This window comes from Prosopis cineraria, unplaced genomic scaffold (genome assembly GCF_029017545.1).
Source record: "Prosopis cineraria cultivar Desert tree isolate PC_DT_omini unplaced genomic scaffold, ASM2901754v1 PC3, whole genome shotgun sequence".
Lineage (NCBI taxonomy): Eukaryota > Viridiplantae > Streptophyta > Magnoliopsida > Fabales > Fabaceae > Prosopis > Prosopis cineraria.
Window position 1 is genome coordinate 47,047,304 of NW_026555334.1, and position 13,687 is coordinate 47,060,990.

General features: G+C 33.2%; 1 protein-coding gene across 1 annotated transcript; it reads right to left on the reverse strand.

Annotated features, from left to right (window-relative positions):
- Nucleotides 1-2,376: 2,376 nt before the first annotated feature.
- LOC129306992 (gibberellin receptor GID1C-like) lies at nt 2,377-5,139 on the reverse strand. Its single transcript, XM_054947830.1, has 2 exons — nt 4,585-5,139; nt 2,377-3,818 (listed from the first exon to the last, which is right to left on the reverse strand). The coding sequence occupies exons 1-2, from the start codon at nt 4,621-4,623 to the stop codon at nt 2,820-2,822; spliced, it is 1,038 nt and encodes a 345-aa protein (XP_054803805.1). The 5' UTR covers nt 4,624-5,139; the 3' UTR covers nt 2,377-2,819.
- Between the last annotated feature and the right edge of the window lie 8,548 nt (nt 5,140-13,687).

The following is a 13,687-nucleotide window of genomic DNA, read 5'->3' on the forward strand; positions in this document are numbered from 1 at the left end:
ATAATTTAAAAATTTAGGCTATTACACAAGGTATTAACTACTTATTAGGGCCAATATGGGCATACTACATGGTAGGTATAATTTTTGGACAAAATCCCCAATATTACATATTTCTAAACAACTTAACATGTCACACATATTTCCAAACAAATTAGAACAAAAACTCACAACTGAACAAATTCATATTTCTAAACAATAATTGTACCAAACATAGTATTCATATATATATATATATATATATATATTATATAGTTCATCCCAATTTGCAATTCATTTTTTTCCAAACAATGATATATTCTTTGTAAACATAATATGATTTGCCAAACATAATAAAACCATACTTAATTGATCATAAAGCATACAAAATCACACATTACTAATAATTACCTTTGCTCCTTGCTATTAGAGCTCATTGAACAAGCGAACCTTTAACTTTAACAGTGTTTCTACCACAATCTACAAACAGGGGGATGATAATTATAGTCAGTAAAGTGTTATAACACTAATTAAAAGTTCCTACACACTAATCACAACCTAATTCTATGGCTAGATTAATTAATCTAATTAACCCAAGGCTGTCAAAACCATTTAAATCCTTAAACACCTTTAAATCATCATCATACTCTCTAATCATTTATTTAACTTTTACATACCCAAATTATCACTAAAATCACCCAATAAAGTCTAGGATTTGGGATATAACCATCCGACCTTATTTATCATCATCAAGTCAACCTAAATGGTATTTATTTAACCTAAAAGTATCCATATAGTTCGAATCTAAGGCTGGGCAATCCTAAAAATGAAATCCCAACACTAACAAATGCTTACACAAGCTTAAAGAGAATAGAATATGGTAGGGAAGTGATTAAATGAGTTAAGTGATTAGAGTCTTAAAAATCTTGCCTTAAGATTAGGAACTTTAAACCCTCATAGAGTAACTCAAAAATCACACCTAACCCTCAAAACTTCACACTTGCATTTTTGCTATTCGAACTAAAATCTTATGCATATTTTGTATTATCTATCACTATAGACACACCATGCGCCATGATGAATTGTGCAAAATGCTACACCTCACTTGAACCCAACTATCCGAGCCCAATTCAGACCAATTACTATTTAGACTTTATTCAACCCAAATACATCATTCTCTGCCCAATTTTAACCATAATCAAGTGCCTTAACATGTAATTAATTTCAAATAACCTCAATTATAAATTTATTCCCCATTCCATCCTCAAAATAATATCAACTTGATTTTTGTCACCTTGATTAAACATCCATTTTCCCACAATTAAATTTATAACGTAAAAATTAAGATATTACACTAACGGGTTATAAGCAAGTTTAAATTCTCAACCTCTCACCTTTAATGGAAGTGGCATGCCACTACGTTTCAAGGACATTGGCAAAATATTTTCATATATACCATTTCAAAAGCATACTCTCTTCGTCTCAAATTATAGGATACTTTTAAAGGAGTTTTTTCATCCTAAAAATACTTTGAGTAGATAAAAATTTAATTAAAAACACCAATTTCAATATTACCTTTTCTTGTTCTATAATTAATTTCCATCTCTTCTCTTTTCAATATATTAAATGACAAATTTTTTAAAAAATTTATATTTTTATTTTGAAAAGATAAAATTGCTACGTGTATTTAATAAAATTTATTGGTATATAAAATTTTATTTCAAAGTCTCTCATAATTTAAAATGAAGAAAATAATAAATATTAAATAAATGAATTATTCAAAATAAATGACCTTATCACTAACTATAAGTTGAGGGTTTAAATCCTAATTTTTGTGTGGCTAACAATTTAGTTAAAAAAAGATTTATCATTGATTGGGAGAGATATTCTTTGTTGTCAATAAAACCTACTCATTATACTTAACCAAAATAATAATGATGATAATAATAATAAATGACTTTATTTCCTTTCAACACACTACCTTTTTTAATGAAAAGATTAATGTCCATTGTAATAAGTTACAATGCGTTTTTAGAAAAATATAGTCATGTTTTCAATTTAAAATAGATTTCATGTATTTCCATAAAGAAACATGGAATGATATTTTCATAAGACTAGGATGTGAGTGATAACCCAAAAAATGGCCGCGATTGCTACTGGCCGGCTGCAAAGTGCAAACAGAAGCACGCCATCGGATGCGATAACCTAACAACTTCCTCACAAGCATATTATTAAAGCAACCGTAATACAATGGACTTGAACTTTCACTGAAGTAGTCTACTCCAATTCTATTTGCAAAGGCAGTCGAACGTTGAACAAGGGCACCCCGTTGACACGAGAACGTAGAATTAGCTATCTACGGAGGAGGCATTCAACAAGCACTTATATGAAGATAGCACAGACGTGTAAACATACAGGACCATAATATCATTAAAACTAGCTCTAGTTGTGTTCCAAAATTAGGAAATATATATTTAACACTAGGCAGGCGACAAGCCCCACTGGCTGGGCACCGAGGTCATACCCAAGATACTGTCTTCCTCTCCTTTTTGGCTGGAAGTCAGATTGGTTAAATCATAACCCTAGTGGTTCCTTCCAATAAAAGGTCGTAGCTTTCACCTATCTACATCATCACCCAATTCCAGGCGATGTGCACCGGAAAACATACAGCTATATGCTGGTTACTCGGCCACTTATGCCAATCCCAGACACATCAAATACCAGAACCACGAGTGCCAGATCACGGGTGCAGGGTACTATAGAAACCACAATACACAAAAAAGTAAGTAGTGTACCTACACAATCCGGTAAACTCCGTCTGTTATGTATGACAACAGTCTAGCCTACGAACTGCCAGAGCTCACAAAATTTCTTATCTCTTCCATGACCGTTGAGAAATGCTCATTATTTGGCAACAAGTAAAACCCAATCGTGGCCTGCTCTAGGAACAGCAGCTTCACATCTTGCCCAGCCTTCTCAAGGCCCTTCGCGTAAGCCAACTGCCAGTCCTGAACAAGATCTAAACCAGCTACCACAACAAGGCTCTTTGGAAAGGCGATCCCTTCAAGATTCTTGCCCTTGGGGCCAAATGGGTTACATGCCGGATGGTCTCTGTCTTCCCCTTCCGGCAGAAAAGCTCTCCAATACCAATCCCGATCTTTGATCGTAACAAAATATTTCCCGTCTAGACGCTTTTCAGACTCAGATCTTTCTTTCCCACCAAACAATGGGTTGAGCAGTATATTTCCCAGCACTTCAATTCCAGATTCCACGGCTTTCATGGCAACATGGTGGACGATGTTCCCGCCAGAGCTATCCCCCACCAGGTAAATGTGAACTTTCTGGTCCATCCTACTCTGAAGCCATGATCTAGAACTAACCCATTTGAGAGCTGCCCACCCATCATCGTATGCGCAAGGATACCTGTTTTCAGGTGCACGCCTATAGTTCACTGAGACAACAACAGCCTTGCAAATGCCCACCAGTCGGCGACATAGAGTATCATATATAGCGCTGTTGGCAGAGGAATGCGCAAAGCTTCCACCGTGAAAGAATATGATGACAGGCAGAACCTCAGCTGTTACAGGCTTCTCGAGATCAACAATATTCACGTGAGTCTCTTCTCCTTCAGCAGGTCGATAAATTCTACTGAGGAGATTAGTTTCACGGTCAACAATAACATCAAAAGAGAAAACCCCATCAACAGGGTTGGCATTGGCTGGGACTTTCCGATCTAGAAACTCCGCCAAGTGCCGGTTGAAGGTGCCATCAGGACGACGGAGAAGATTGTAGGCCAACTTAAAATTGGAGATGAGAACCCACATGTTTAGCGGCACCACCATCTACAGGAAATCAGAATATAAAATTACCTCAAGAAGAAAACTAGGGATAATCACATAATCACAGTTTTTTGTTTGGCGGCGGGGGCTTAAAAGGATGATTCCAACAGGGTAAATTACAAACCCTAGAAACTCCAGAAATCAGCAAAAGACGCTACACCGGGTGGAAATCAATTGGATAGATCAAGGGTAAATCCTTAGCGTCGACGATGGACCAAGGAGAATAACGCTAAAAACTAGATTGATCTACAAATTAATCCGATCAAAACCCTCGGTAAGGCGACAATTACACAACTAGAACACGCACCTCCTCCTCCTGCAGAACCCCGTGAAATATATATATATAGACGCAGCCCGATGGATCCTCTCATCAAGTCGAACATCAGAATCACGAAAGCAAGGCACAGAGCAAGAGTGATATTTGTATGTAATACAAAAATCCCATACGAAATAACAAGAACCGGACCCCAAAAGACATAAAAGCCCCAAAGCCTAAATACCATATTCCCACCGAAGGCGGCGTACAAGCTACCGATATACCATAAGCAATCAAAATAATAATCCATGAGAAGGCACCCCCTCCCTTTCCCCGGGAAAGCCAGACTCGGCTGAACTTTCTATCAGCAAAATAGAAGGCCTCAAACCGATGAAAAGCCACGAGAATCCGTACCGCTCAACAAACGGGAGATAGAGTTGAAGAGCAAAAAGTGCAAACAAGCGAAAGGAATGGAGACAAAAATGGAAAGGAGAAAAAAATAACGGAACACACCTTGGATTCGTTGAGGTTAACTTCATCGCTTCGAGCCATGAGAAGATACGGCGGCGAATCAGCGGCACGGATCGCGGAAGGGGTAACAGGAGTCACAGAGCTTCAGTTATACGAAAAAGAAAGAAGCCCATCCAAAATCGCAATTCTGCAGCGCGTCCGGAGCAAGATCCCAAGGCGTCATCAAACAACGGGGCGGAAACAGAAAAGGCCCAAATATGCTGGAGATCACTCAAGAAGCTCGATAAATGTCAGAGATCAGAGCCATGGAAACAGGGGAGAAAGCGCCCGAGAGCGCAGACAAGCGAAGGATAAGAAGGTGTGCGCACTGTAGAAAATGCGTCCAGACAAAGGCTAAAGTGCAACATGAGTGAAGGAGGGGCCAGCAAGCGAGACGACAAAGCGGGCGGCAGAATAGAACTGTTGCGCGGGACCCACCACGCCCCGCCCGGACAAAATTGATTTTAATTTTCCTTTTCTGTTCAATCTTGTATTCGCTTCCAAAAATGAGGGGAAGAATCTGGATTGGGGACTCCCCTCCGTAGCCAACGGAACGGAGGAGACAGCACACTCCCGTCCCGTGCGTGCGGTGGCACGTGACCGAACATCATGACAGACCCCGCGACATAGAGACTAGTTTCTCTTTCTCCGTTAGATTTGTTCAACCTTGATATTCCGAGTAAGAACGAGGAATGTCACGAAGTGTGGGCGTGAATTTTATAGTTGAAGATGTGGCCGATTGAAATTTAGGAATATAATGAAGTATGAGGGAGAGAGGGAGGGACGAAGTTGACAATCAAAGGGCTGTGAGAGGGGGGCCTCCCTATTATTAAGGAACCCCACATCCGCATTTGGAAGTATTAGCGTGAGGCTAACATGCGGCCACTGCTTTTGTATTCTTCTGATTTCCCTTCTCGTTTAATCCCCATCCACCCCCCCCCCCCACAAAATAAAAATTGAAAAAAAAAAATGTGATGTGAATCCAACCCCGTTTCCCTTCCCTATTTTTTACTGTTCCGTCCCCATCACTTCACCTTCTTGTCTGTTGTTCCCTGGATCATAATTCTACACATCATCCCTCTCCCTTCTTTTATTTCTCTCTTTTGTCCTCTTTCTCCCTCTTGATTAAATCATGTTATCATTACTCCACAACATTAAGACATTACTATGATTGTCTTTTACTCATTATCATTCCCCGGTAATCAACAATTAAAAATAACACTCACTTGTCGGATAATTTATTCGATATTAAACTTTAGTTGTCTTCACTCGGAAAACTCCTATATATTAATTTTTTTACTCTCTCTCTCTCTCTCTCTCTCTCTCTCTCTCTGTATGTATTTCATGAGTTGCTGCGAATAAGCTCATTGAAAAATAGTTAATTTTCTGTGTCATGTTTTGAATGCTGCTGATTTTAAAACAATGTTCTCATTCTAATCTAGAGCGGTGGGCGAAATACTTTCCTTCTCCGTTCGAGTTTGGCACTTGCCACCAATACCATCAACGTCATGGTGACCATCATCATCTCAAGGCGTTGCCACTTGCTGGCCAACAAATCGGTATTAGCGTATAAACTTCATTCCTATAATCCTATTTATGAGTTCTCCTTGTGCATGTTGCTCGTTTGAATCCTCATCCACTCTAATATTCCCCCCATTTAGGAGGGACGACAAATTCTTCCATATAAATTGAAGTTATTAACCTGTCTTTGTAACGTTAACCACTCGCTCCCCCTCCCTTTAACTGTATGAGATAGAGTAGTCAAGAGTTGGGTGTCTTGATTTATAAGATAATCTACAAACTTTAGGTAGTGTTTGGGGTGGTTCTGCATGTTGGGCGGGTGCGCTAGATTAGACATTCTCGAGCAGTGTGATGTACCTGATTTCTAAATCAAAAGATGATTTTTGGAATCCTTTGTCACAATTATCTCAGACGTAGAAAAACAAAAAGAGGATGCTAGAGCGACGGTGCGACTATTCTTTTGGGCGATATGCTCTACTAGGTGCGCTTTCTCATGGAAGTGTACTGAACCAAGGGAATTATATATAAAGTCGCAGAAGTGTGTCTATATATAAATCTAGGTGTTGATTGATCTGTTGGATTTATTGGAGTTGGAACGTCCGGTATATGTTGTGGCTTACTTTCTTTTATGGGCAAAAGGCCGGTGATAGTTTTATTTTAGCTTTGCCCCTTACTTTTTAAGGCCATTTGTTACAGTTATCTCCAAAACTTCTTCCATTTCCTCCCACTTCCATACACAATGTGAATGTGTTTCTCTTGCAAATAATTACCTCCCTGTTAAAAATTTAGGTTGGGCTTAGGTTAAAGGTTAGATTTTAGCCCAAGCCTACCAAAAATTATATTGTTAGCTCGAACAGGTAATAATTAATATATTTTTTTAAAAAATACTCTTCAAAAATGATAATTTTAATTAATTAATTAAGAGGCTGAATGTGAGAGAGGGAGAGAGATAGCACTATATTTAATTAAGGGTATTTATGAAAAAATAAATAATTTTGAAGATATGAACTAGTTTTCTCTAGTCTACATAGCAGGTATAATTGTTTTATAAATAGAGGACGAGGAATTAGTGTTTGTCCTAATTCTATGGATGTTCTAATCCTCATTGAATCTAATTTTGACCATAGTCTTCATTTCTCAATAATTATTAAAAATATTAGAAATCACATCATGAGTAATTGAAAGATTACTTTTGATCATCTCTATAAAAAAAACGAATTATTGTACAAATTTGCTAGCCTACAAGGCTTTAAGAGAACATTTTGATATTACTTTATTTGACAATCTTTTCATAAATTGAGGAAGGTTTATAGCTTTTGATATGACCTGAATTTGGTCTTTTTGCACAATTTTTATTGCAGCCTTATATTAAAAAAAAAAATAGGGGCTAGGGAAGTACTTTATAGTTGATGAAGATTGTCTAGGTTATTACATTTGTCATAATCTATAATTAACGGGGTGTTGATGTAAATAATCATTCAATATTTCATATATTCTGCCATGTGGTCATGCACCTTGAATTTTATGTCATGCTTGGCTGTCTATTTCCCCCCCAATACCTGTAACAAATTCGAAAAGAGCAAGTTTGAATTGCCCTCAAATAAATGGGATATGGAATATATAGTCAATAAGTTGTTATATATGCTCCTATGAATCATGTGTGAAGACGCTTGCCTCAATCTTACCTGTCAACAGATTTGACGAAGACCAAGACCGAAGCTTTAAGAGGATATAAGGAAAAGGGATGTGAACTTGGATATCGAAAAAGCTAAGGTAGTGTTTAAATTAATAAATCTGAATTTAAATTTAAAATTTAAAATCTTACATTTTAAATTTTACATTTAAAATATGTATATTTAAAATTATTTATTTAGGCAGTTCAAAAATTTTTAAATGAACAAGAGGGGTGGACTAATATTTAAAAGGAAAATGAAGAATTGAAAATGACTAATCAATTTATATTTTTTAATTAACAATAAATGAGAAAAAATATGAGAATAGTAAAAGTTTCAATAATAAATACACAATGAGAATAAGACGTTTGAAATAATTAAACTTCAAATAAATAGAGTATAAAAAGAATGTGAAATTATAAAGAAAATATAATTTGAAATAGATTTCCAAATTCATAAATTTATATATATATATATATATATATATCCAAATGAGAGGTTTAGTTTAAATCCAAATCTAAATATCTATTAATTCAAATACGTCATAAGAACATTTAGGGATTTGGCAAATTTTTCTTGCTCTTGTTTGTAAACATTAGGCAATAGCACCAAAAAAAAGTTAAGGATCATTTTTATTACTGAATTATACATAAAAGCTCACAAGTAATCTTAAACTTCACTATGGGTCAATTTTATTTCTCAATTTTAAAGATTTTCTTCATCATCATCATGATGTTAAAAACACTTTACATCTATTAGTCATGAGTGGGGCCCATTATTTTTAAATGTTTTTTTAAGGTTAATGGTCATTTTTTCGCTCAACTACTATTTTAAGGATTACTAGTGGGCACTCTCAACTCAAATATTTTATAATAACAAATATTAAAAAAATATAATATGGGTCCCTTAACGATCAACTAACAATGAAAAAATGACTGGGTGATGAGAAATAGAAACTTTAAAATTGAGAGATAGCATTAACCTACAAGTGAGCTTTAGGTCATTTTTGACTTTTTATGTATACTTTTAGGGATAAAAATGATGCATAACCCAAAAAAAAATGGGTCTTAGTATGCACAAACTACTTTTTATAATTTGTCTGGCTTGTTCTTATTAAGAAGTTAATAACGTGCATTTCTCTCTCACATTTGCTTGCCCTTTTAATCTTAATAATTTTCATCCCTCATTCATCTATGGTTTGATGTTTTGACAAGAGCTTCAAATTTTTAGGATGCTTACACTCTGGTTTTGGCTCTCTAGACAACTTAGGTTGCCTATCCTAATTATGATACATCCCTAAATCAAAATGTGGGACAATTATATGGACTGCACTCTAGTTTGACAGCAAATTACCTAAGTGATAATGGGAATTTGTCAGTAATCACTTCATTAGCGCATCTTGTTTTTTTTTCAGTGAGTAGACTTATCCAACTCCACGAGTGCATTGCTTTTGCTTTAATCCCATCTCCTTTAATTTGTCCCACTTTTTCTCATACTCTCTCAAATCACCATCTACATGTACAATAAAATAGTATAGTATCACAAAAAGATGCTAATTGTTCGTTGATTAATTTACACAGGTGGGAAAAATAGAAGTAGCTTTACCTATTAATCCTACCATGCATGCGTACTCTTTTCATTATTTTTATAGCTCCGATCTGCCATAATAATGGCCTAATTTTAGAATAATTGAGTAATAAAGTAAACTTTGTAATACTACATCACAACTGGCCAATATTCAATGATGGTGCCCTCAAAATCCTAGATATATGTTAAGAATGTAACGTGAACCGGGAATATATCAAATTATAGAAGATGGAACATTAAAGAAGTGCAAGAATAGTAAAATATGTAGCAACCAGTGATGAATGTTGTAAATTTGCAAAGGATTTAACTCTGACATGTAACTATGAGTAAGAAGCTATTACGTTGTTGTGTCATTATCTGCATACAAGTGTGAAATCTCTAAGTTCAACCTGAACTTAACCCATCTTAGTAACTCTTATCATGATAATTAAGTAATGGCCATACAAGTCTACCATGATGAACATAATTCTTTTGTTCCAAAATGAGATCTAAAGTTTTATATTTAAATACTAAAAAGAATTAAAACCAAAATAGAGATAAATCAAGGTGAAAAGCAATGGAAAGCATGGGATATCATTCTCATTGAAAAATCAGTTGAGGAAAAAAAAGTAAAAATATCTTTTTAACAATTATAGGGAATCTGTCATGGCTCCTCTATACTGTGTGCTGCAACACAGATGCGATGTATTATGGCATACTGCACAGGCATAAGGACAACATTATGCTATCACAAGCTAGTCTCAAGGTGAACTTTCGATGTGCCTCGATTCACTATTTGACATCTAATTAGGGTAATTTAGGTATCTATAGAAAACTCATTCTTAGATCTAGCTATTGGCATTGATTTCATTTACAAATAATAACATACCATAAAGTTAGACACCTAAAAATACAACAACTGTCTTTTTACACTTTAAAGCAACCAAGGTGTCTAAACTCTAACAAAAAATGTTAATAGCCTATAACACCACCTAGACCAAGCCCAAAAGACTTAGGATTGCCTGTATAGTGCACTAAAATAGACATATATATCACTTCACAATTTCAATCCTTAACCTTGATATCATTAAAAAGAAGAGGGGGAGGTAATCAACATAAAATCCACAACATAATCATCTACAGGCAATCAAAAATACTTACACTAGTATTTAGGCCTTATTCTAGCATTTGCAACCCATATAATATAGCATAGGATACTAAATATAACCAGACAACAACAATAATATGTAATGGTGCAATTATTCAAACTAATGTTCCTAGTTGGAAATATCATATTAATTACACGTAATTCTAAAAGTAAATCGAGACACTACAGTAGGAGTAAACATCATAAGCCTCAAAGCTTTTCCCTTGTCTAGGCCCAAGCTCATGCTTGTAAAAATATTAGATAAGGGTGAGCATAACTATTTAATAAATAAAGTTATTTAAAATATACCTACACAAGTAAAATAATCATAAGCATGGAAAGTGAGAATTTATGAAATAATTTAACAATATTAAACACAATTCAATGCAACTCCTCCATTAGTGCTGGCTGAATCCATGTGATTAAGTTAATTCAAACTCTCCAATCGTGAGGGGTGACTAGGCTAGGGTCCCACACTCAATCACGGAATATGGATTCCCCCATCTCAAACATAAGGATGTTACAAGACCCTATTACCAACTTCGTTAATTGGGATTCAAGGGTAAACCCCATTATCACCTTCATTAGGTGGGGTTTAAAAGTAAAGTTAGGTACTAAACATTGAGGCCTCGTGGTGTTCATGTAATCCACATGGGCATAAATTACTATTTCATACTTTCACCATCAATGTGATCATGCCAATATCTCATGCAAATTCACACATAGCATGTTTCTATGGCATCATCATGCTCAATTTCATTAATATTCATTAAATTCAAAAGAATTTCAATCACCATTGAAACAACATTTATCTTTTACAATCCCATTATTCTAATTATGTAATTCAAGCCATACTTGCATAATTTTCAAATGTAAAACATATTTAGATAATGATATGTATAAAAAAATATAGTTTCAAGGTTAACAAACACCTATAATTAAACGGGTGTTGCAATTGTAATGACTCTTGCCTAAGAGGAAGGTGAAGGTTATTAATCTGTTTATTAATTAGTTAATGGTATCACAATAACATGATGACAATGGACATTATTTATTTTGTAGACATGAACATCATTGTTACTATGCATACACTTGAAACAAAATATAAATCATTTGCACATACATCTACTGTTGAAACTTGACTTTAAAATTCATTAAGAAGGTAGTGATGTTTTTACTATTACGTTCTTAAGCCTGTCAATTGTAATATTTATTGGATTTCACGGATGTATACATTTGTTCATTATGCCTTTTTTAATCATGGCTTCCTCACATTTGTGCTCTTCGGAGATGCTAGACTGATGGAATGATGCTTGATTTCTGAACTATTTCTTAAATGTGACTATCAAGTAAATGAATTATGTATGATAAAAGTTGTAGTTACAAATAACAAATTTAACTTCAGTATACTGTAGTTTTTAAGTGTATATGCAATTTATTTTGTTTCAAATGGCCATTTTTTCTACATGAATTTGATGTTTTACTATAGATTCTTGTATATTAATGTTATATTTTTGCTTGTCAAATCATTTTTTTCATAATTTTTTTGATTGATTCTTAATAGTAATTGACTGGAGAAATATAGTGGTATGGCATTTAGTAAAATTTTTGCTGGAACCTAAATCAGACATAAAAGATATAGGATGTAAGATGTCGTATGCATTGCATAATTGATTTAAGGTTTAAAGTTGATTTAGTCTTTTAATGCATTTCATTATATTATGTTTTTCCTTTAATTTTGTGTCTACCTTTGTCCTTTTGCAGGATGGAGGATGCTTTGTATGGCATGGTTAATTGTTATTGTGCTTCGGACACCTTCATGGAATGCTGCTATAGACAACAACTTTGTTGCTAAAAAAAGCAAATAACAAGTGGAATCCTTAAAATTTAAATAAATGACCTATCACCATTACTTTGCTTTATAGTTTACTTCACTTCATTAATAATTAACATTGAACTTTAAACAAAGGTTTGACTTAATTTAATTTTATGATATCTTTCTGTACATTGCACAAGGCAAGATACTAATTTATAAATAAGTCATCTTCACGATACTTATATGTAATTTTTTTTTTTAATTTTAAAACTGTTTTCTAATTGATATAACTAAATAATTTTTTTTTGATTTTGTTTTTAAAAATAATTTTAAAAGCTATATTACAAAATAGTTTTTAAAAATAAAAAATGAGAACAAAAACGCAACAAGCCCCTAAGAACTTGTTTTTTTCTTTATATATTTTTTAAACAATTTTATATAATAGTTTTGAGAACAAGTTTGAAAAATAAGAAATAAGAAATTTGTTTAAATCATTATTTTAAAAAGCTTTTTTAAAAATGATGAATAAGAAATGAAAAATTATTTATTTTATTAATACAATTATTATTAATCAAAATATGGTCTTTTCCACCTTTTCTTCAGTTTTGAAGAAAAAAAGAAAAAGCTAACAAAACATTAAAAAAATGGTATGACTTTTTAGTTTTTAAGAACAATTTGTTAACCTTTTTGTGTCTATAACATGTAACAAAAGGAAAGAATTTGACTCAAGGGCTATGAATGAAATTTAATTATTAATGAGTCTCAAAAATAATTTGAAACTTTTGAATCTAGGAAATTGAAATAAAAATAATTTTAATGGTAAAAAGATCAAAGTATCTTCACTTGTTATGTAAAATTATTAATTATTAATTTTTTTATTTAATTTATTAATTTATTAATATGAGTTGTAAATTATATCTATTTGTCAGACAAGTAACAACATCATTTGTTAATTTGCTAACTTTATTTATTAATTTATTAATATCAATTTTAAATTACATTATTATAATACCTATCAGTATTCAATAATTTATAAATGATGTTAATAAATTAACAAATAAAATTAATAATTTAAAAATTGATATTGCTGTTTGTTATTAAATAATTGATGTCAATTCTTCTATAATTATTGACATGTCAGTTAACATGATTTATAATTTATATTAATAAATTAATAAATAAAGTAAGAAAATTAACAACTTATCATTTTGTATAATAAGTGAATAATATTTTAATCTTTTTATTATGAAAATTATTTTTATTTTTATTTTTTACACCAAACTGAAATTTTAATTTTTTTAGGACTCATTAGTAATTAAGTTTTATCCATGGTTCTTTAATTGAAATTTTTCCTCGACAAGGATACATCTTTAAACAATTTTT